A 24,635-nucleotide genomic window follows, 5' to 3' on the forward strand; every position below is an offset into this window, starting at 1 on the left:
CTCCTCTGAAGTGGATGCACTCTCCACTGCTTTGCCTCTCAATTTCTTTTCCAACTCTTCATCACAGTGTTGGATAGCTTGGATGGAAAAGAAGCAACAGACGAAATGGTGCTCTTTGAACTTTGTTATTCTCAGTTGAGAAGAGAAAAGGAAAAGAGAAAGAAATTGAAATGCATAATTTTGATTCAAATGGGTTTTTGTCAGAAAGAGAAGTTGAAGGAGGTGTGGCAAAAGATTTGATCAGCAGTCGTGAAAACGAATTCGAGGTGGGTGTTTTCGTTTTGTTTGGGAATGCAGAATCTCCTTCATCAACAAATTCAGTCATTCTGAAGAACAGAAATGAATCTGATCAAAATGGAGATGAATGAATTGTTGAAGGAGGAAAAGAAGGAAAATAATCTTGTGCATTGATTGTAATTATAATGGCTATTGTTCTATTGTTTGTTCTCATAGTCGCAATAGCCTTTATTGTTCGTTGGAAGAAGGTGAAGAATAATGCAGAGGATCTGAGAGAGATTGTGAATGACAACATCAGAAAAGATCTGAAGGCTTTCGAGATTGCGACGAAGGAAATGGACTTTCCAAATTTTGAGATTAAAAATAAAGCTGATTCGCAGATGCTGAAAATCAAGTTGAAGAATGAATGCCAAAGGATAAAATGAAGCATATTTGGATTTAATGATATTTAATGGAAGAATTGATAAATTTTTATTCAACCATTTTTTGAAATTCCAGTCGCAAACATTATTTTGCAGTCATGAGAGCAGTAATAAAGATGCCAGAATTTTCTTTAGTTGACACAAAGGGGATATTATAACTCGAGATGTCTGGTCAAATAATTGATATGTTGGAAATCCAATATATAAAATAAAAGCTAATGGAGTTGGAAAAAGGCATATCATCTGGAAATAAGAATGGTAATTTGAATGGAACACTAATTTCCCAGCTTAGAATTATGTAATGTTGGTTGAGGGAGTTGACGGCATCGATAAGGGATTTGTGTGTATTTCCAATTTTTGCGATGTTGATAAAGGAATATGAGAAGAGACAGATGTGAATAATTCTGTTTTCTGTGAATAAAACAATGTGAAGAAGAAGATGCAGGCTGTGAAAAGTTGACAAATAAGAAAAAGAAGTTAGCAAAGAAGAAAAGAATGCGCATATTGATCAAAGATAAAAGAGTATTCGTTGCTGTGAGTGTGATTGATGCTTCGCTTCATTGCAATGCCAGAAAAGACTATATCGCTTCTTCAATTTCAAAAACTGTGGTATCTTTTCCAATTTCTTCTTCCTCTGCTTCAAGAGCTTGCGAAAAGTTATCATATCGATTGAATAATTCGTGATACTTCTTCCCTTCTCCATGGCACTCATTTTCGGTGAATATGTTTTCTTCTTCTTCCTTCACCTCTTTCAATTTTTCTGTCTCCAAATTTCTTTTTTTCTCTCCCCTCCTTTTCCATTTCCTTTTTATAATCAGAAATTATCATAATCCATCAAATTCTTTTTTCACTTTTCGATTCATCATAAAATATAATCGTCTTTTTCTTTCCCTTCGCTCTCACTTGATTTTTCTTTCGTTCATCTTTTTTGCTTTTCTAATTCATCCTCTTGACTTCGGAAAAGATTTTTCTTCTTTTTTTAAAGATCTCTTATTTTGATTCGCGACGAGAAGTCCAATCGCATTAAGCGGAAGAAGAAGGAGGAGGAGGAGAATTTTACAGAAGTATTTCCATTGCCCATTATATTCATTAAATTAGATCCTTTGTGTTCTTTTCTTCTTCCTCCTTTGTCTTTTTCTTCTTGGCACTTCAAGATTTTGCTTGTGCTTCTTTCGTCAAATCGACTTGATTCATATCATTTCGATTTGAAATGGTTGTTTTTAGATGAGTTGTAAAAAATTTATTCTGGTAGATGAATGGCCGCGAAAGGGGGAATTGAATTTATGTAACTTTTTGGGATTAACAGAAGAGGAGGAAGAAAAACAAGAAATTGAAATTTCATTCGAAGAACTAAATTCAGTGAAGATAAAAAGATAAACAATTGATTATCAAACTGAAAAGTAGAAGAAGAAGAAATAGAATGAGTAGAAGAAGAAAAAGTTGGATTATGAAGTGAATCAGATGAAGCGGATGTATTGAAATCTGAATCAACAGGACAGTCCTGTGAATGTTGTGAATTGTCAGCACAGTTTTCATGAGGTGCTTCAGAACACACGGTTGCCTTCTGCAATTCATCTGCTGCTTCTCTAAAACATTGCTTGCCTTTACTCTGCCCTTTCCATATCGCTTCGCTTTTATCGCTCCATTTTGCCAAAGTCGGCGGCCACAGATATTTCGGTGGCAGAAACGACGACAACCGCATTCCTCTTTTCCTCTTTGTGCTGCTCTGCACAAAACACGAATCCCCTTCCTTCTTTTCCACAAGCCCCACAAGCCCCACAAATCGCACTGGCTCGCTGGGTATTTCTGCTGCCCTTTCACTCGCCTGCAAACAAGAACGCGATCTTTTCAGCTTCTCCCACTTCTGAAGCAGAACACTCCCTTTGCTTTTCCCTTTGCCTTTTCCTTTTCCTTTGCTACTGCATCTGCCCCAATTAATAAGTTCTGCAATCTGCTCCCTCTCAAATTCTTTCGAGCGAAGCATACTCTTCCATTCCTCGCTCGTTCGCTTCATCTTCACCCCTTTCATCAGCTCTTCTTCCTTCCCCAGAAGTTCCACTTCAAACTGCCCTCCATCCATTTTCTCCTCTTTGCACTTGCCTTTCCCATCATACGAAGATGTTATGCGAGCTTCGTGCTCCGTTTGTTCTTTCTTTTTGTCTGGTTCACTCGCCAAAAGGAGGATATTGCTGCTCATGTACCATCTCCGTTCTCCTTCTTCCTTCAGCACACAAATTATCTTTCTTCGATTTTCTCTCAGAAAGCGCACCCTGCACCCGCCGTCAAGCGCCACAAGCAGCTCTTCGCTCATCTCGTTCAGCAGAAACGAGGTCAACTCTTCTGCATCGCACATCAGCCCAATTTCAAACGACCCATGCGACAGATACGACAACAGCGGGAAAAACATGCTGCACGATATCGGCGAGTTGCGCTTGTGCTTGAATGCAAGAATGTGCATGCACACCAGCAGAGACAGCGGAAACTGCCTTCGAAGTGCAACACGGCTTAGTTCACTTATTTCTTCTTTTGTGAACAATTCCAAAAACTTGCTTCCTCCAAATCCACTTTCCGCTTCGCGAGGCTGCTCCGCTGTGCGCCGCTTTTTCGCACTCGACTTTTTGGGTTTTTCAAACGAAAATGTCATCTCTTTCGCAACCTCCAAAACATTCTTCCACAGCGAAGGCCTCAACAGCGCTGACACAAACGGAGGCAGGTGCGAAAACGCCACAAGCACCGAATTCAGATAGCATGTGTTCCCCAGATTCACAAACCCTTCAGCCCTCGTTTTGCTGAAGAAGCTCGATCTCAGCAGCGAATTCACCTCCGACGAACGGATAAAACTCGACACAGAAGCTCTGCTGCTATTACCCGCTGCTTCTGCGTTGCTTCAACAATGTTATAATCGGTTTTCGCCTTGACCACAGCTCTTGTTTGCAAATTTGATTCTTTCTGAAAAAACAACAAAACAATACAAAAAAATTAGCTGCCCCAAATAAAACAAATGCTGCCATTAAATACATTCGAAATCCTCGCAAATAAATCGTTTCGCAATTGCAATCGCCCCTCCACAGCGAAAATATGATTTTTCGAAGCTAATTGTGGTTAATCGATCGATGAATTTGAAAAAGAAAAGAAAACTGTTCATCGATTTTGTGAATGAGATTTAAAAGCACTGATGATCCATTTCCTCAAACATCTTTTCAGAAGATGGTTAGACTTTAAGAAAAGAGAGTCTTGTGAGTGGGCAATTGATGGACTTTTTCTTTGAATGTGAAATCATCTTTTTCATCCCCTTTTGAAGCAAAATGAAGCTAGAAGATATAATCTTTCTATTGACGTTTCACAGAAATCAGATATTTTCCCGCAATTTTCTTTGATTTTAAATCTCTTTCCGAGTGTTGCAATCTTCTTCATATCAAAAGCAATAACATTGACAGTCTCTAAAGCGAATGAGAACAAAAAAGCGAACATTAAGCATTAAATGATCGAAAATGCACGGAAACAGAAAAATGAATTGAATAATCATGAAATGATTTGTGATGAATGCACTACCACACATTCAGAAACATATAAAACTGTTCAAAATGAAATAGGGTCATATTTTTATTAGTACCCCGTTTTTTATTAGATCCTAAATTTTTTTTCCTCATATTGCTTCATATAGAAGCTTATACGCAATGAGAATAATTTTAAAACAAATAATATATTATTATAAGGTTGTATACCAAATATTTTTGAATATCATTTCTTTTAAAAAAAGATCTGAATTTTTTAAGTTTTATTTTTTGATCAATGTTTTGCTTGTGTTTCCACGAGTTTTTGAAACCAAGCATTTTCCTTGTTAGCATTGTTTTTAAACTTTTCTTTTTAACATTTTTGGTTATTTTATAACTATAGAAACTCTTTTTTTTCTATAGTTTTCACACCTCACCTTTTTTTTGTAAAACTGAAATTTTGAAGAAATATGTTGTTATTTTTTGAATTAATCATGAGTGCATGGTTTACAAATTAGTGTATCAAATAATAAAGGTGATGAAAAATTGAATCAAAAAGTGTTTACATCGGAAAATGAAAAAGTTAATATTTTGTTTTTCTCGTTTTATTTTTCATACACATATAAATATCAAAGAAAGCTTAAATATATAATATTACATAAAATAATGCATCATTGAAAAACAAGCAATCTCATTAATAACAATTTCCTTTGTTTATATTTCAGTTTTACAAAAAAAAGGTGAGGTGTGAAAACTATAGAAAAAAAAGAGTTTCTATAGTTATAAAATAACCAAAAATGTTAAAAAGAAAAGTTTAAAAACAATGCTAACAAGGAAAATGCTTGGTTTCAAAAACTCGTGGAAACACAAGCAAAACATTGATCAAAAAATAAAACTTAAAAAATTCAGATCTTTTTTTAAAAGAAATGATATTCAAAAATATTTGGTATACAACCTTATAATAATATATTATTTGTTTTAAAATTATTCTCATTGCGTATAAGCTTCTATATGAAGCAATATGAGGAAAAAAAATTTAGGATCTAATAAAAAACGGGGTACTAATAAAAATATGACCCTACACCAAAAAATAAATCAAGAAATATTCTTTGAATAAAAGAACAGGAATTGCAAAGGAGCATAAAAATAATAAAAATTAACGGTTCACCCAGAAAAAGCATTTATTAAAAGCGAAAAAAAAAACTCAACAACCAATAAACAATTGAAATGCTCTTTGAAAAGCATGGTGAAAATCTCAAATTTCACAAATTTCACAAATTTCAGAGATTTTCGCAAACAAAACAGCAAAAACTTTTCTCTTTGGAACCTCAAAATGCAGTCAACAAAACTTCAATGCCATCCCCGATTTATAATGCTTCGCAGTCGCTTTCGGGGCAGCAATGACTTTCTTCTCTCCAAAAATAAAAGAAATCATCTTCCTCATGTTGCACCTTTGCATATTCGTTTGGAGACATTCTGCTCGCATCCAAACATTCAGCAAGAGCCTTCAGACAGCATCCATCATACAGAGTCAATTCTGGGCTTCCAAGATCTTTTCCAGCATCTGAATGGGGATTCTCTTTGTTCTCTTTTTCGTTTTCAACTTCATCTGCATTTGCCTTTTGCATCAGCGTGCATTGCACAAACTGGGCAAATCTTTAAGTCGCGCTTTGTTTACATTCCGCTTCTTATCCGTTCCTCATTTTCAACTTTCCTCCTATCTTCAAATTCAAAACGAGCTCTATGTCCCCACAAAACATCCATAGCGTCTTCTTCCTCAAGAACTTATGCCAGCATTGCACTCTATCTTCCACGCAGCGGCTGTGGAAGGCATCCATATCGCTTGAGATCGTATCTGTAAATCCTTTGAAGATGGGAAACAATATGGGCATTCGAGACAATGTTGCCCATGCATTCAAAAGCGCCTTTGCTGCCTCGTCTCCCAGCGTGTCGCTTGCTGCTTCGCACAGCAGAAATGCTATTTGGCTCAACAAATCTCTTTCGATGAACTTCAGGATACCCTGCAAAATAGGGATAGACGGCCACCTTCCAAAAGCCTTCACAGCTATCTCACAGCAATCCATCATCATTTCTTGCTTGCTCTCCTCTTCGCAAAACAATCCATCGGCCATCTGCTGGAAATTCGCTCCATCAGCAGAATACATATTTGCTCTTTCATCATTATCGTTATCATCAGAAAATTTGCTCCCTCCAAAAATTGCCTTCCAGCTCTCTTCACTCCAACTGCCAAACAAATAACTCTTCACTTTTTCCACAATTCTTTCTTCGCTCATCAACAATTGCATAAGCGCACGGTGCTGTTCTCTGGCAATGATGCACAATCACTGAAACGCACAAGGGGCAGTGGAGCAGACTGGCCCCTTCGAATACACTGATGGAACCCAACCAGAAGAACAGTTGCTGTGAGTTGACTGGGATTGCAGCAGAATGTCTGGCGGATTTGGAGCAGGAGCAAATAATTCTATCGCAAGCAGACTATTTGTGCTTGCATCCTCGTCACGGTCAAGAACAATGTCGGAATCGAAATGCTCACTTGCCATATTTAATGCATCCAATACAACAGAATGAATGGTGTTGGACAGCTACCCATGAAGCCACTTTCCAATGATGTATGGATCCTCGCTTCCAAAGCATGGAGTCATTCCTATTTTTTGGGAAAAAAAAAGAGAGAGCCAAATAATTGCAACAAAAAACATGTGTCAATTAGAATAAATGTACCACTGCTCATCGTGAATGAACGAAAAACTGCTGTTGTGAATAAACATATGTCTTCATCGTCACATTCACAAAAATGCACCAGTTCATCTTCGATTGTGTCCACCCTGTCATCCTTGGAAATACATGGAATGGATTTTACAAGGTACATGGCCTGCTTTGTGAAATTGCCAGCTTCCGCAGACATTTCACCCAATATGACATTTCTTTCAAAACACACAATTCGGCCATGTATCCAAGTGTTCGAGCCACCAAGAGCTCAACATGCTTTTGCAATCCTCCATAAATCCTCTTTTGTTTTTCTATCAAGTATATGTCTTCACAGAGGCGCTGCACATCCATCTTTCGCATCAACAACTTTCAGAAAATGATAAAGCCTTCCAATTGGCTGCTCCAACATTTCCCCTTCTTTCTCCAGAACGTCTTGTTGAAACTGCGAAATAAAGCCAGACAGCCGATTTGAATTATTAACAGGGCTGAAAACCATCTAAAGCAGTTTATTAAAAGCTGCAATTTTTCTGTCATATCATGCCTGCTGTAATCTTTACAGTTTATATCATCTGTTTTGAATTTATTTGTTGCGCCTGATTTCAGCATTGAATTATTCAAATCTTCTTTTCAAATGATGAGTAAAATGAGTTTTCGATAATGAAATATTTTTTAATGGGAACGTGAAAAGACTGAAAAATGAGTTTTTTTTTTCAAAAAGCTTTTTTGAAATTGGAAACTTAAGTGAAACCAACAATAAGCAAAGTTTGGAAATTTTGACATGAATTATAATCCTATCAACAATTAATCATAAGATTTTATTTTTATAAACAGTTAATTTTCAATTTTCCCAGAAATGTGATTTTCTTATGATTGAAAATTATAATCAAAAAGTTATTCGAAATATTCATCAATTTAACAATATTCATTTTGAATTTAATGGGGAGTCACAGTTTGTGCAGAAAACACCGGACAAGATCGATATCTCAATAACTGCAAAAGGAGTAATTCTGACAATTTTCCTCAAAATATATCTCATCAATACAAACTCAATTGATAAACGAAACTTTCAAAATAGCTTCATTTGTGCTCAGAGAAAAAATATATCGAAAAATCGGAGAAACTCAAAATCCTATTTCTCCGAGATAATAATAATTATTATATTCTGAGCATTAACGATGAAGTCTTGAAAGTTTTGTATGTCACGTGAGTTTGTATTGATGAAATATATTTTGGGGAAAATTGTCAGAATTTTTCTTCTTGTTATGATTGAGAAATCGATCGTGTCAGGTGTTTTTTGTAAAAACTGTAATTGTTTCATTTTTTGATTGATAACAGTTATCGCTTTTGATATGAAAAAGAAATCAATAAGTTTAATAAACTGAACAAAACTTTTTTTTCAACAGAGAACAACTTTGAGAACATGAAAGGAACAAGAACATAAAACAGAAATACATGTTGACTTTTCTTTTTATATTAAAGATCTATCTGAAATTACACAAAAAAAAATTATTTTTAACGCTGTCTTCTTTTCCTGGACACTTTCACATCACAAGGAGATCCTATGTTTAATCGGAGTTAAAGATCAAAGATATTTGCATCATGATTAAAGTTAAACATTGTTCAAAGTTCACAACTATTAATTAGAAGATTATTTGCTGTGTCGAAATTGTAACATTCCAATAATTACTGCTCTCCATTCTAAGCATCTTCTTTTTCAAAAAGTGTGGATTCACAGAAATATTGTGACTTTCTCTTCACACAGGCTTAATTTCTTTGGAGATCAAAAAAGCAGTTATAAATAACAGAATTCTCAGAAATGCTTTTTCCTATTTGCTTTTAAAGCTTCTCAATCTTCTCAATACTCCATTCATTCCCACTCATAATGGTTTGCATTTCTTCTTTAAACTAATGATAAAGAAACTCTTTTTGATGAATTGGATGAATACAAAGATAAATGTGAATTTGATTTTTATTTTTTGTCAAAAAAAAAAAGAAAAACGAAGACGAAAATTTTTTTTTTTAAAAAAAAGCTCAAAAGTCATTTTAGACAAAATTTATAGATGATGATATTACTACTGATTAAAAAAACCTGTTTTGAACTAGGAAAAGGTTTTTGATATGAAAAACGAATTTTTGATTTGAGTTATGAATTTACAAATAATCACATTATTGTATATTTTCTGATGAAATAACAAATATAGTTTGTGTTAATAATGGTGGACATTTACAATAACTGTGGACAGTCGCATTATCTCGACAACCATTGAAAGTTGTATTTGGATAATTAACCCAATTATTCCCCCAATGAATACTAACTAATAAGTCATTCAAAAATGAAACAACTTGCTACCAAGAATAAAGAAAGACATATTTTCTATTTTCGGAAAAACTCGGAGAAATAAGATTCTTCGAGTTTCTCCGAAAAGAAAAAATTGTTTATATATAATTTCATTATATTGGTTTTGTGATAAAACTATTCACAATAGTTCATATTCATTGAGGGAATAGTTAAGTTTATTATTTATAAGCAACTGTCAATGGTTGTTGAGATAATGCAACTGTCCACAGTTATTGAAAATGTCCACATTTATTAACACAAACTATACATCAAAAAAAAAAAAATACTTTTAAAGACAAAAAAAAATTCATAGCATGTGTGATTATTTTTTAGAATCCGTATTTTCTCCATCGAAATTTTTAATTTTTGAATTTGCTTTGAATGTTAATCAATTTACTCTGTGAAGTTAAATCCATTTTGAAAAAAAATACTTCATGAAAGATTTCTCGAACAATTATTATCTCGAACAATTATTATTTATTTTTCTTTTGAATGAATAATCTATTTCAAAAAAAATAAAGCCATTGAAGAATCAAATCTCCGTTAAAAGTTATGAATGAAAGACTAATCACCCACATGAAACTGAAAAAATAAGAAAAAAAGGCTATATTTAATAAAATTATCCAAACAAACAATATTGTTTTCGAAATTTTAATAGTTTCAAACCTCCAAAATTTCAAACTGCTATTTCATGAAACCATGTGAAAACAGATTTTAAAAAAAGTTCTTTCCATTATTTGAAAAAAAATTTGTATTTTTTGTGATTCTTGAACGAAAATAATAAATATGATATAACTTTTTTTTCGAAAAATAATTTTTCACAACAAAAACTTTCTTTTTGAAAGTGATATAAAAATTTTTTTGTTTGGAAAAGATTAAAATTTTGGGTACAATCCCAATAGGTGGACATAACCCTAAATAGTTATTTTTCAGGTTATATTTTTCTTAATAAAAACCATAAAAACCTAAATAAACGTAATGAAACAGTTTAATGCAAACATGAACAAATATTCTTGTTTTTCAGTTGCACTTTTATCAATTCAAACACTTAGATATTTTCATTGAAAAGATCACTAAATTGAAAATTATCAAAAAATACTTAACAAAGTGAATATTAGAGCTATTTGCAATATGAAAAGCAGTTTGTGAACAAATGTTTAATTTATAATTAACATGATTTTCACAGAAATAATATTTATTAAGGGTAATGTCCACCTATTGGGAAAGATCCAAATTTTGTTCATTATCTTTGTATTTCAAACTCAATAATTAATAATTTGAAAATAATTTTTAGATTTAAAGATGTTTTTTCGGTGAATATTGCAACCGCATTAATATTTACATCCAAATTAATCAACTCATTTTTCGAATGAATATTGTTTCCCTAACAATTTAATAATTTTCGGAAAACTGACCTTTCCTGTCTTTCATTTTGCGACGAAGAATTTGTTGCTGTTATTATTATGATATATTTCTTTTGCTTCAACAACAGTTGTGAATTATTTTTGCAGATGTTGAAGAAATATTATTCTTCAAGGTTACCATAAATTCAATAGTTTCAACAAGCCATAGTTTGTGGAAATCTGTTGTTCATTTTTTGGGTGTGTTGATCTGTTGGAAAACTGAAAAAAGAACATTATCTGGAATGTTGAGCAATCTGATTTATCTCTTGACAGTTGTTTTCATTCACTCTGAGTATTTATTGACATCGACTTCTGCAGTTGCCTATGTGAAAGAGAGCGGGAAAGACAGCAACAGCGGATTGAAGATCGGGGAGGAAAAACAATTGTTGAACAGTGCCTATGGTCTGCTTGGAGAGGAAGGTGAATGCTTATTAAGAGTTGTTGATGATTCAACTCCACAAACTGCAGAAAAAATGTACATAGGCAAGAGCCAAGGAATCACAATCGAAGGATGGAAAACTGATGGAAGTGGCAATACAGAGGTCTCAATCAATTGCGACGTTCATCCGGGAAAAGTTCTTTTTCACTGTTTTCAAAAAGTTGAATTCCGGTATTTGGCTTTTCATTTTCCTGAAACATTGTTTAATGAAAACAACCAAACGTCAGGAACTGATGCACTTATTTACAGTGATAGTGGGTCTCTGACAATCTGCAACTGCAAATTTGTACGGCCAGTAACTGAGAAATGCGAAATTGATTTTCATCTCGTTTTCGCAGGCGGTTCAAGTTTCACGATGGACACAGTGGAATGCGCTGATGATGCAAAAGTTGCAAATTTCTCAAATTCTCTATTCAATATCTCAAATAGCGGAACAGTTTCATTATCAAATATTAAAATGAAAAAGATTTATACATACTATGGGTCTGTTGTAAAAATCAATGGAGGAGATTACAGTCCTGTTAACGTGATTGTTAATAGATGCACTTTTCAGGAATGTGAAGGACATGAATGTGGTGCTTTATTTGTTAAATGCTATTCATCAGAAAGCACTTTCTCAATTGGCGATGAAGGCGTCACCACATTCACATCGTGCAGCAGCTTCATTGCTGGTGCAGGAGGGATTTATTTGGAGATGGCGATTAAAAATTTGGAAGAACAACTGAAATGGCCAAAAGACGGGAAAAATCTAATATTTGATGGTTGCACATCCAATTATTACGGTCGAAAGTATAATGCTGGATTATTCTTGCATTTGCATAGCGATTCTTTGAAAGAAGACGTTGCAGCTGAAATGAAAAAAAGTTTTGCAGTCAACTACACAAGAGAGAATAATCTTTGGTATGTTGTTGGATACGATTCAGAAAGCAACAGAGAATTCGATTACACAGTTAATTACTTTGACCCATATCCTCCGAAGCCAGAAAATTTGACACAGGTCTTTGTGAAGAAAGGCGGGAGAGGAAATGGGATCAGTGTCGATTCTGCAATAGACAGTTTGAAATATGCTTATGAATTTTTGGATAAAAGCGGAAAGTGTTCAATTGAAATTATCAAGACGGAAGAACCATTAATCGCTGATATTATGAATTTCAATGTTAGCAATGGAATAACCATTGAAGGAGCAAACGATGATGTGAATGGAAGAACATATGCGGATCTGGAGTGCGAAGCACATGAACATGATTCAATATTTTATTGCACGAATGTTGTTGAATTTGACCATTTGTCATTCCGATTTATGGCAGATATTATTCAAAAGAATGAGACATATCTCTATGGGAGTGTTTTGATTTATGGAAGTCCAACGTCAACTTCACTTTCAATAAGTTACTGCAAATTTGCTCGACCTTTAATTGGAGATAATTATGTTTGCATGACCCTCATCAACATGCAGGGAGAAATTTTGAAAATTAATAATATGGAGTTAGCAGATGATGCGAATTCCATTTCTTTTGCAGCAAGTCCGTTTCAATTGTCTTCAAAAAGTTATATGTCATTGAATGGTATGGAGATCAACAAAATTAACGTTCGATATAGAGCTGTGATTTCCATTAGTGATATGAGTAATTCGTCTTCAACAATTAGCATTGAAGGACTGAGCATGGATGGAGTAAATTCAGAGAATGGAGTGACAGCTGGTTTGAGTATTTCTTTAACGAATGAGGAATCAACTGTGTCAATTGGAAGAGAAAGCAAGTGCACATTCAAATCATGCTCTGCACCTGAAGGGAAATCTGGAGCGATGCTCATAGATATGCCCAAAACAACATCGAATCTTCAGCTTCCAGCAGCAAACAATTTGGACATAGACAGTTCAAATACAGCTGGTTCAAAACCAACTTCTCTGTTCATATTAGCACCAGACATTGAGGAATTCTGCAAACAAGAAGATGCGTTTGAGTTTGCAAACGATTATGGTGAATCAGCAGCTGGATGGATTGTTGGAGCAAAAGACTATGAATCTGAGCCTGTGGATGTGTTTGACATTCGTGAAGGAACAAAACAAAATGAAAAAAAGACAAAAGCTGGGACAATTGTTGCAATTGTTGTTCCGATAGTGGTCGTTGTAATTGTAGCTGTCGTTGTTGTTATTGTTATTGTTGTTGTGAAGAAGAAGAAATCAAAAAACAGCAAAGGTGAAAGCAACGAACAAGAAATGAGCAGTTAAGGGTCTAACAAACATTAACATCCAAAATTTTGGGTGAATTCGGAATAATATCCTTCTATTTTGTTTATGTAATTCCATGTATATTCATCTCTTGAATTTTCGATATTTTTCACTTTTTTTTTCAATTGTGACTGTGTTTTGTTTTTTTGCATTGTCAACATCAAATCTTTTTTTCTCAAGGATTTTTTCATTTAATGATTCGAAGCAGATATTAAACTTTTGTTTTCGACTGTGAAAAATGAAAGAATCAATTCATTTAAATTGAAACATACATATCACAATGATAATATGAATAAATAATATTATAGCCAACATGAGATTATGAAAGTTACAGGAAGAATAAATCTTTTTTGTTCAACGTGACATTTCTTTTCTGTAAGAAACAAAATTTGAATAAATATGTTTGTTATGTGAAAGTTTCAAAATTTTGGTCTTTTTCCCTTCATAATGGATGACTATTTTTTATTTTCCAAATATAATCTTAACTCTGTTTCTTTAGAAAAAAAGACAAGATAAAGGATGAAGAAAATGAATCATTGGTTCGTGTTAAAAAAAAATAATGAAATATGTGTTTTTTGATAATAATAAAGTGTCAAGATTCCTTAAAGATTCAAATAAAAAGCAATGAACTGTTTGATTGAATGGTGTTATTATTTTATTTGACTTTTTTGTTAAAACAAGACAACTTTAACATGGCAAAAATTGTTTGATGCATCAAACACAAAAGAAAAAAAGAAAAAATTATGGAATGTTTTGAGTATTATTTGATTAAACACATCTTTTGAAGATTTTTTTTGAAAGCATTTCCGACTTTCACATCAACACAGATGAATGAAACAAGGAGAATATGGCAAAAGATTAAAAAAACTTCATGGAGAAGACAACGAAACCAACCCAACAGAAAAGAGGAACAAATCACTTTCACAGAAATGAATTAGACACTTTCTTTTCATTGAGTGTTTTTTTGGAGATTTATCATCATATTCAAATGGAACAACTGTTTGATTCGCAATTCAATTTTTCGGACATTTGAAGCAGAAAGCAGATATTGAATATCAGATTGCATTTGAATCTTCATGATCTTCTTCTTCTTCTTCTTTCACAATTCAATCAACACTCCCACTCACTGATATATCCTTCAACATTTCATCCTTCTGTCAACGTTGCTGCTGATTTCTTATTCATTGTTCATCTCTCTTGAAGCTCATCTCTTTCGATCAAAATCATCATTGTTCATATTCTTCATCACGATTTTCCAAATACACATTTTGTTACAAATTCTTTGCTGCAAACAATCAACAAACAAGAAACACTTCACATCGAACATTTTTTCACTCTTCTTGTTCTTTTGCCATCATCAACATCATCAAAGAAAGCAAGAAAATTTCATTTGAAATTTCTTCATCTTCTTCATCTTCTTACTCTGCTTTTGCTATATCTGTCGTGATAACGTCATTTTAATAATTATTGTTGTTTTAATAATAATTATGATTATGTTCTTCTTCTTCTTCTTCTTCTTCTCTTATCGGCTTGATTGAATTTGTTGAGATTGGAGGAGAACTGGATAAAGAAGCTCAAAAAAACAAAAAAAACTTAAAAACTAAATAAATAAATAAATAAATAAATAAATAAAAATGAGCGGAAATTTTGCTTCTGGATGAAAAATGAAAGAGCTTGGAAGAGCAATGAAGATAAGATGATTTTTTGAGAAGTCTTCACAAAATGAAGGTGAAATGGGGGAATGCAAGAAAGAAATAAATGAGAGAGGCAGTTACGAACAATTTCTTAAAAGAAAGAAAGAAGTGAATGGACAAAAAGAGTGGAATTGAATTTGAAAAAGGTTGAAGATGAAAGAATAGATGCAATGCAACAACATCATTCTTTTGATGAAATAACTTCATATCTTCTGTGTGTGTCTCTATTCATCTTGAAAGTCATGCATGATGAACCAAACAGGCAGATGTTTCAAACGGAACAAAAATCTAATAGTTGTGCCGTTTGATGGTGTGAAGAGAAAGAGAGAAAGAGATTTGACGAAGAACTAATGCTGAAAATTGGATTGAATTTGGAGGTTGAGTGAATTCTCACAAATAAATGAGCTTAATCTTCTAAAGGGATCATTGGGTACAAATAAAATTTGGAATAAAAAATCTGCAGTCTTTTTGAATGATGAAGATAATAAACAGACGTAAAAATATATTGACAATAAACTGGAAATGCAAAAAACGCTATTTGATTGATAATTGCGGAGGGATAGTTAATAAAACCTTTGATATTTTTTGTCATTCGAAATGGATGAAATGACTGTGAAAACGATAAACAAAAGAACTGTTTTCAACATCAAAAATAGCTTATTGAGAAAAATCTGTGAAATTGAAGTTATTCGAGGTATTCCAATGAAATAATGAAGAGAAATGAGACAAATAATCAAAAGAGATATGATGAAAAAGAAAATGGTTCATTTTGAAAATGAAGATAATTCTTTCGAAAAAATACATTTTGAAAAGAAAAATAGCAGAAAACGTTCAAAAAAGCTAAAAAAAAAAAGTTAAATTTTCATCAGATGAAGCAAAATGAGATGAAGAAATGAAGAAGAAGTATTTTGATCTGAGTCGTCGTGAAGGATATATGAAAAATAAGCAATGATATATTATTCAGTTGAAAAGAAAATAAAAACATTTAAATTTTTCTGTGATATGGAATATGAAAGAGTTTTTGTGAGAACCCGAATAAATACATCTTTTCAAGTGATATTTATATTTGGTGCACGGAATATGAGAATCTTTGTTGGAGTGAAAATTGAGACGAGAAGAGAGAGTGAGGTGTCTTGGTCATCTGTCATTCGATAAAGAGCGAATTCAATTGTTTTGCATGAACAGAATAGGTGATTTGGTGGAGATAGGTGTTTATCCCATTATTTGATTCGATTTTGTTCTGGGCGATGAGGGGGAGCCAGCCATTGTACACGTCATTATCAGCTGTGTTGTTGTTCCATACTCTTTTTGTTGGGGTTGTTGATCCACAGTTCTCGAATGGGGATTGTGTGATGATGCTTCCGTAAAAGAACACATCATTCCCTCTGCCACTTGTTGCTGTGTTACCGTTGAAGAAGCATAAAGGATGAATTTTACTCCATTCATCCAAGAGTTAGTTCCATCAAAGTATATTCCTGCTCCGCCATAAGTGGATGATGAAGTTAATTTGTTGTTTATGAACTGACAATCATCAATTGAAAATTGTTTAGGCTTCGTTCCTGGAGGGAAAAGAAATGTGAGAGGACCAGTTGAATCGTTTCCAGAATTTGAAACACATTTGTTGTTTGAAAAAAGGAATTGACAGATACAGTCAAGTCGTTTGACAAGAAATACCAATCAGTTCCACACCAATTTGCGATTGAGCAATTTTCCACTCTGTTTTCAGAAAATGTCCAAGCAGAAATTGATTGCGGCCAAGCTATGCAAGTTGCTCCTCCATGGGCAGCTGAACAACTCGTGAAATTGGATTTTGCGATGTCGATTTTCAGCAAGAAATCGCAACGCAACGCACCACCATGATTTGTATTTGAACAATAATTAAAAGAGCAAGAAGTGATTGTGAGATTTTCATTTGTGCAGTTAACATTAAGAGCTCCGCCATAACTTAAGGCACTATTTGAATCATTCCATTCGCACCACTCAAAGCGATGGCTGTTCACATCAAATGAAGTCAATCATCCAGGTGATTTTCTGTGAGTTTCATTTCCTGCATAGGGCTATAATTTTATCTTGACCTTTTTTCTATATAAAGACCCTTTTGTTTTACCCTGCCAACAGCTATGCACAAGCTAGTTTAAAATATAAAATAACCAGAACTGTTTGTAACATAATAATCTAATTATTCTGAACTATTTTTTTTGATAATTTCATATTTGACAAAAAGATCAAGGAAAATTAAAATTTTATGTATTGATCATTGGCTTGCTGCTTTTCCAGTGAATACTTATTATCAGAAGTTTTAAACTTTTATATCATAATACAACATTTATTTTTTATGGTTTTGTTGTTTAAAACATTCTCAACTTGTTTTAATAATATTTTTTTCTCTTTTCATACATTTTTTCAAAAAACACGATTTTAAGGACACATATGAATTTGTTTTGAAATATATTGAAATGAGAAATAAACATTATTAAAATAAAACGATTCTTGAGTGTTAAAACGATGATTTATTTATGAGTGTTTGGTCATTTGAAACACAAAAAAATGATATGTACAGTCAAAACCGGATATAATCACATCGAATACAATCACATTCATTTATAGTCACATTTTTCGATGCACCTACATTTTTTGTTTGTTTTTCATTCATTTTCCATCGCATACAATCACAGGGCTGTAAATATATAATCACATTTTTTATTATTATGCGTTAATATTTCAATGAAAAATCGGTTTTTTGATCAAAATTTTCAAAAAATCGATTTTTCAAAATAATGTTAAAATAAGTCTGAATAACATAATAAAACAATAAAAATTGTTATTTCTATTGAAAAATGTGTATTTGTCAAGTTTTTTCAAAAATAAAAAAATTGACCCAAAATTAATTATTTCTAAAATAAAATGTCATTTTTTTCTGTGTAAAGCATCATCGTGTATAATCACAATCGGATATAGTCACAAAAAGTCCTGCAAAAACCGATGTGATTATATCCGGTTTTGACTGTATAATCATGGACAAAACCCGGGAAAAGGACAAAACCCGGAAGCATACCCTGCAGTTTTCGATTTCTTCAGATTTGATTTATTTCTAAGTTTGATTGAATTAGTTGTTGGCATATTCACAGAGAACGGGGCAGCTTTGATCTGACCCAGTATTTTTTTATTTTTAGGGTTAAAATTTCAAAATAATCACTGTATTAATTGCTTGGTTTAGGTTTTAGGGTTAGCGTAACAGTTCTTGGGCTTAGGGTTTTGTTCCCGCTCTTTTTTTTAGGGTTAGCACACAAAAAAATTTGATCTTTTTGGATTTTTTGGGTTAGGGTTAAGCCAGGTTTAAGTTGAGTCATAAGAAAGTAAAGCTGGGCTTTGGCTCGAGTAGCGCAAGCGGTAGCTACCTCGACCATTGATATTCCGTTGGTCAAAGGTCGGGGGTTCGACTCCTGCCAAAGCTCTTTTTTTCTGTGTTTTTTATGATTTTTTTCATTGAAATTTTTTTGCCCCGTTCTCTGTGAATACACCTAGTTGTTCACGTACATCTGGAAAAAAACAAAAAATAGAAAAACAATGTCTATTTAAGTTGTTTTTTGATTGAATTCTTTTCTATTTTAATAACCTTGGTGAGAAAAAAAAACATTAACCGAAGCATTTGGCTTTCGTTATTTATGGAACAAAAACGAAAATTTATAAATCGGGCATTCAAAGTTTTTGTTCCTCGAAAATAGTTACGTTATTTAGTTAAAGTCAAACTGTCTTCCCCAAGCTGATTCTGAAACCTTCTTTCTTTTTCGTTTTTCAGTCGCAAACAATACATTCTCCTCCATTTCTTCTTCTAAGTTTTGCCCAGAAATTGTTTTATCACAACTTTTGTTCTGTTGCTCATCATGTTGACTCACTGATGCCAGCTTGGATTGGACGACGCTGCATTTGTTCAGTTCACATTTTCCTGTAAAAAAAACAATTTTCTTAAAAATAAACCCAAAAATATGATTTGGGTGATTATTTTTGAAATCATATTTGTTTGAACAAAAATTTCTGTTTATCAACATAGTTTTAAATCTTTGTTAATGAACTCTGAAAAGTGACTGATCTTTTTTGTGACACCTCTTCAATTTTTTCAAGTTAAACTTGTGCCTTTAAAACAATAGATAAACATTTTTTGCTTGAAAGAAAATTATTGAACAAATAACAATGTATATTCTAAATATTCAACTCCCCGAAAAAAGTTATGATTACAAAAATAATCACCCATTTAAATTATATAAGCCTTCCTCATGTGTGTCGTTCTCCTCAACAAATTCATCACTTGTGATAACCTTTTTGTTCATGATTTCGGAAAAAGTGCATGAAGAAGTTAGCGAAGAAGTTTTTGCGATTGACAACTGATTGGGCAATCGATCCAAAACAACAGAAGGATCGAAGGGCTCAATTCCGCATGCGTAGGATGATTTTCTAATAGTTCTGGGATCCAGTGCAGCACTCACTGCATCTGCCAAAGCTGGAATAAGAGCTTTTCTGGAGGCAGATACTCCACTTTCGGTGGGAGGTTTGAAAGAAGAATACAAACTTTTTTTGAACCGGGCAAACACGTATCTATCAAGGGGTTGTGTTAAATGAGTGGAATGAGATGGAAGAATTGCAATTTCAATTGAATGTGTGCAGCACCAGGACATTACTGGCCAACAAAGCCTTGACGAATGTCCATCCATAATAATTAGCGCTGTTGCTTCTTTTCCATGAAGTTCTATTCTTTTCTTGTCTATTGCAGGTAATATGTGTTGCATCATAATTTCTTCGTAGTCAGTTTTTGTAATCCATCCACTTCCATTGGTAATAATTTCAACATTTCGAAACTTCAAAGGAAGAAGATCTTTTGGAACTGTTTTGGAAGGCCACAACATCAAAGGATTCAAAGAAGATCCGTCCGTATAAACTCCAAAAATTAATGTCGCGTTGGGCTCATGCTGTTGTGAATGTAATACTGACTGCTTTTGATCTGAATCTGTGATGATGTGGTTATTATCTGATTTGCATAAACTGATTCCAGTTTCGTCAATATTTAAAATCAGATCCTGACTGATTTTTTTTGTTTTTAATGTTTCCTCCAATAATGAAAACCATGAAGAAATGTTAGCAGGAGAGGATGCTAGAAGCCGTTTTACATCCATATATTTTGGCTTTTCCATTTTCAAAGCGTTGCTTTTTCTTATAAATCTTCGAGCCCATTTTTCATTAATTTCTTTCATTTCACATTCGTCATCTTCATTTCGTTTTCTTCTCTTCAAAACATTCTCAGCCTAAAAATATAAATTGAAAAGAGTTGAAAAACATATCCTTAAATAAACCATACAATTCTGATGACATCTTTTATTGTTATTTTGTTAGTCGAAATTAATAGTGTTTTCGCACAATCTTCAATTTCTTCTTGTTCTTCTTTGTTGAACATGTTCGGTCTACCATTGTGTTGAGGATCTCTTCCCTGCTTTAAAGAAGAGATATGTCGATATAGAGCCGAAGAAGAAACTAACCCTGAAGAAACAATGCTTTTGTGTGAAATTTCTTCTTTTGATAGAAGAAAGTTGATTTTTTCAACTTTTGAATCCAGTCTTCGATACTCGGCTGTTGCAAAAATTTTGGAAAGAGCTGTTGAAGAAGGAAAAGAAGACATATTGAAGGAAAATGGATACGTTATGGTTTATCGATCCATACATAAAAGAGAAATATATAATTCAAGTTCAGTTTTTTATTCATATTATTATTGTATTATTGTTAAACAATAAAAATAAGCATGTGATTACTAATATCAAATTTGATAATTTGCTTTTTCTTTTTTTCGTTTTTTGTTAGAAATTTCCGGGTTTTGTCCATGATTATGCATAATTTTCAGTTCAAATTCTTGAAAAGTTCCTTTTCATTTCATTGCTTAATGCAAATAAACGATAAATAAGATTTTGTATATTTTTTTCATTTTAATAAAATTTGACACAAACACTTGTTTATATAAATAATCGTGTTTTAAGCAAAAACAGTGAAATGAGAAAAAAAGGTCAAAAATAAAATTGAAAATGTTAAAAACAAGTTAAAATAATAATATAGGAATGTGGAATGCTGATGCTGTGGCTTAAAACGTTCAGTATTAAATATTCGCTTCACAGCCAGCAAGTCTTTGATCTGGGTACTAAAATAAAAAAAATAACAATTTTTATGAACAAATTTTTTTTTTAAAAATTAAATAACAGAAAGTTGTAAATAATTATAATAAATTTGTTTATTAATTTATTTTTTGTTTCAAACCTTTGCTAAGCTCGAAAAAAGCTTCAGAAAGTTTCAAAAAAAAGGGTTGAGATAAATTTTTTAGGTCAAGATAAAATTTGCACCCCATGGACAAATTGTAAGATTGTGTGAAAGATGTGGAAGAAATAATTTAATTGACGAAAACATAAGCAACAGAAAATAAACATTTTTTGTCACATGTGAGTTTATTTTTTTTTTCGTTTCTTTTCTTCTTTATATTTTCCCTCTTGCCTCCATCCTTTTTGTGGAGTTATTCCTTCCTCTTCCAACTCACATAAAACATGTTGATGGTGCCATCCTCCCCAGCCTCAACAGCCCATCAACTTCTCTCTCTGCCTTCAATACCTCTTTTCTCCTCCAAACACTTTCTTCATCAGATGATCCTGTTGTGCGGTGAGCATATTTTATCTTGACCTAAAAAATTTATCTCAACCCTTTTTTTTGAAACTTTCTGAAGCTTTTTTCGAGCTTAGCAAAGGTTTGAAACAAAAAATAAATTAATAAACAAATTTATTATAATTATTTACAACTTTCTGTTATTTAATTTTTAAAAAAAAAATTTGTTCATAAAAATTGTTATTTTTTTTATTTTAGTACCCAGATCAAAGACTTGCTGGCTGTGAAGCGAATATTTAATACTGAACGTTTTAAGCCACAGCATCAGCATTCCACATTCCTATATTATTATTTTAACTTGTTTTTAACATTTTCAATTTTATTTTTGACCTTTTTTTCTCATTTCACTGTTTTTGCTTAAAACACGATTATTTATATAAACAAGTGTTTGTGTCAAATTTTATTAAAATGAAAAAAATATACAAAATCTTATTTATCGTTTATTTGCATTAAGCAATGAAATGAAAAGGAACTTTTCAAGAATTTGAACTGAAAATTATGCATAATCATGGACAAAACCCGGAAATTTCTAACAAAAAACGAAAAAAAGAAAAAAGCAAATTATCAAATTTGATATTAGTAATCACATGCTTATTTTTATTGTTTAACAATAATACAATAATAATATGAATAAAAAACTGAACTTGAATTATATATTTCTCTTTTATGTATGGATCGATAAACCATAACGTATCCATTTTCCTTCAATATGTCTTCTTTTCCTTCTTCAACAGCTCTTTCCAAAATTTTTGCAACAGCCGAGTATCGAAGACTGGATTCAAAAGTTGAAAAAATCAACTTTCTTCTATCAAAAGAAGAAATTTCACACAAAAGCATTGTTTCTTCAGGGTTAGTTTCTTCTTCGGCTCTATATCGACATATCTCTTCTTTAAAGCAGGGAAGAGATCCTCAACACAATGGTAGACCGAACATGTTCAACAAAGAAGAACAAGAAGAAATTGAAGATTGTGCGAAAACACTATTAATTTCGACTAACAAAATAACAATAAAAGATGTCATCAGAATTGTATGGTTTATTTAAGGATATGTTTTTCAACTCTTTTCAATTTATATTTTTAGGCTGAGAATGTTTTGAAGAGAAGAAAACGAAATGAAGATGACGAATGTGAAATGAAAGAAATTAATGAAAAATGGGCTCGAAGATTTATAAGAAAAAGCAACGCTTTGAAAATGGAAAAGCCAAAATATATGGATGTAAAACGGCTTCTAGCATCCTCTCCTGCTAACATTTCTTCATGGTTTTCATTATTGGAGGAAACATTAAAAACAAAAAAAATCAGTCAGGATCTGATTTTAAATATTGACGAAACTGGAATCAGTTTATGCAAATCAGATAATAACCACATCATCACAGATTCAGATCAAAAGCAGTCAGTATTACATTCACAACAGCATGAGCCCAACGCGACATTAATTTTTGGAGTTTATACGGACGGATCTTCTTTGAATCCTTTGATGTTGTGGCCTTCCAAAACAGTTCCAAAAGATCTTCTTCCTTTGAAGTTTCGAAATGTTGAAATTATTACCAATGGAAGTGGATGGATTACAAAAACTGACTACGAAGAAATTATGATGCAATACATATTACCTGCAATAGACAAGAAAAGAATAGAACTTCATGGAAAAGAAGCAACAGCGCTAATTATTATGGATGGACATTCGTCAAGGCTTTGTTGGCCAGTAATGTCCTGGTGCTGCACACATTCAATTGAAATTGCAATTCTTCCATCTCATTCCACTCATTTAACACAACCCCTTGATAGATACGTGTTTGCCCGGTTCAAAAAAAGTTTGTATTCTTCTTTCAAACCTCCCACCGAAAGTGGAGTATCTGCCTCCAGAAAAGCTCTTATTCCAGCTTTGGCAGATGCAGTGAGTGCTGCACTGGATCCCAGAACTATTAGAAAATCATCCTACGCATGCGGAATTGAGCCCTTCGATCCTTCTGTTGTTTTGGATCGATTGCCCAATCAGTTGTCAATCGCAAAAACTTCTTCGCTAACTTCTTCATGCACTTTTTCCGAAATCATGAACAAAAAGGTTATCACAAGTGATGAATTTGTTGAGGAGAACGACACACATGAGGAAGGCTTATATAATTTAAATGGGTGATTATTTTTGTAATCATAACTTTTTTCGGGGAGTTGAATATTTAGAATATACATTGTTATTTGTTCAATAATTTTCTTTCAAGCAAAAAATGTTTATCTATTGTTTTAAAGGCACAAGTTTAACTTGAAAAAATTGAAGAGGTGTCACAAAAAGATCAGTCACTTTTCAGAGTTCATTAACAAAGATTTAAAACTATGTTGATAAACAGAAATTTTTGTTCAAACAAATATGATTTCAAAAATAATCACCCAAATCATATTTTTGGGTTTATTTTTAAGAAAATTGTTTTTTTTACAGGAAAATGTGAACTGAACAAATGCAGCGTCGTCCAATCCAAGCTGGCATCAGTGAGTCAACATGATGAGCAACAGAACAAAAGTTGTGATAAAACAATTTCTGGGCAAAACTTAGAAGAAGAAATGGAGGAGAATGTATTGTTTGCGACTGAAAAACGAAAAAGAAAGAAGGTTTCAGAATCAGCTTGGGGAAGACAGTTTGACTTTAACTAAATAACGTAACTATTTTCGAGGAACAAAAACTTTGAATGCCCGATTTATAAATTTTCGTTTTTGTTCCATAAATAACGAAAGCCAAATGCTTCGGTTAATGTTTTTTTTTCTCACCAAGGTTATTAAAATAGAAAAGAATTCAATCAAAAAACAACTTAAATAGACATTGTTTTTCTATTTTTTGTTTTTTTCCAGATGTACGTGAACAACTAGGTGTATTCACAGAGAACGGGGCAAAAAAATTTCAATGAAAAAAATCATAAAAAACACAGAAAAAAAGAGCTTTGGCAGGAGTCGAACCCCCGACCTTTGACCAACG

General features: G+C 32.8%; 4 protein-coding genes across 4 annotated transcripts; 2 read left to right on the forward strand and 2 right to left on the reverse strand.

Annotated features, from left to right (window-relative positions):
* Window positions 1-1,237: 1,237 nt before the first annotated feature.
* MONOS_6281 (uncharacterized protein) lies at window positions 1,238-3,303 on the reverse strand (the record flags this gene model as incomplete). Its single annotated transcript, XM_067876502.1, has 2 exons — window positions 1,238-1,463; window positions 2,054-3,303. The coding sequence occupies 2 exons, from the start codon at window positions 3,301-3,303 to the stop codon at window positions 1,238-1,240; spliced, it is 1,476 nt and encodes a 491-aa protein (XP_067724165.1).
* A 2,217-nt stretch (window positions 3,304-5,520) lies between these two features.
* On the reverse strand, window positions 5,521-6,714 carry MONOS_6282 (uncharacterized protein; the record flags this gene model as incomplete). Its single annotated transcript, XM_067876503.1, has 3 exons — window positions 5,521-5,799; window positions 5,890-6,478; window positions 6,545-6,714. 3 exons carry the CDS (start codon window positions 6,712-6,714, stop codon window positions 5,521-5,523), a joined length of 1,038 nt encoding a protein of 345 aa, XP_067724166.1.
* A 4,149-nt stretch (window positions 6,715-10,863) lies between these two features.
* MONOS_6283 (uncharacterized protein) lies at window positions 10,864-13,290 on the forward strand (the record flags this gene model as incomplete). Its single annotated transcript, XM_067876504.1, has 1 exon — window positions 10,864-13,290. The coding sequence occupies one exon, from the start codon at window positions 10,864-10,866 to the stop codon at window positions 13,288-13,290; it is 2,427 nt and encodes an 808-aa protein (XP_067724167.1).
* Window positions 13,291-22,865: 9,575 nt separating this feature from the next.
* Window positions 22,866-23,807, forward strand: MONOS_6284 (uncharacterized protein; the record flags this gene model as incomplete). The annotated part of the gene is made up of 1 exon (XM_067876505.1): window positions 22,866-23,807. The coding sequence occupies one exon, from the start codon at window positions 22,866-22,868 to the stop codon at window positions 23,805-23,807; it is 942 nt and encodes a 313-aa protein (XP_067724168.1).
* Between the last annotated feature and the right edge of the window lie 828 nt (window positions 23,808-24,635).

This window comes from Monocercomonoides exilis, assembly GCF_001643675.1.
Source record: "Monocercomonoides exilis strain PA203 chromosome Unknown scaffold34-1095894, whole genome shotgun sequence".
Lineage (NCBI taxonomy): Eukaryota > Preaxostyla > Oxymonadida > Polymastigidae > Monocercomonoides > Monocercomonoides exilis.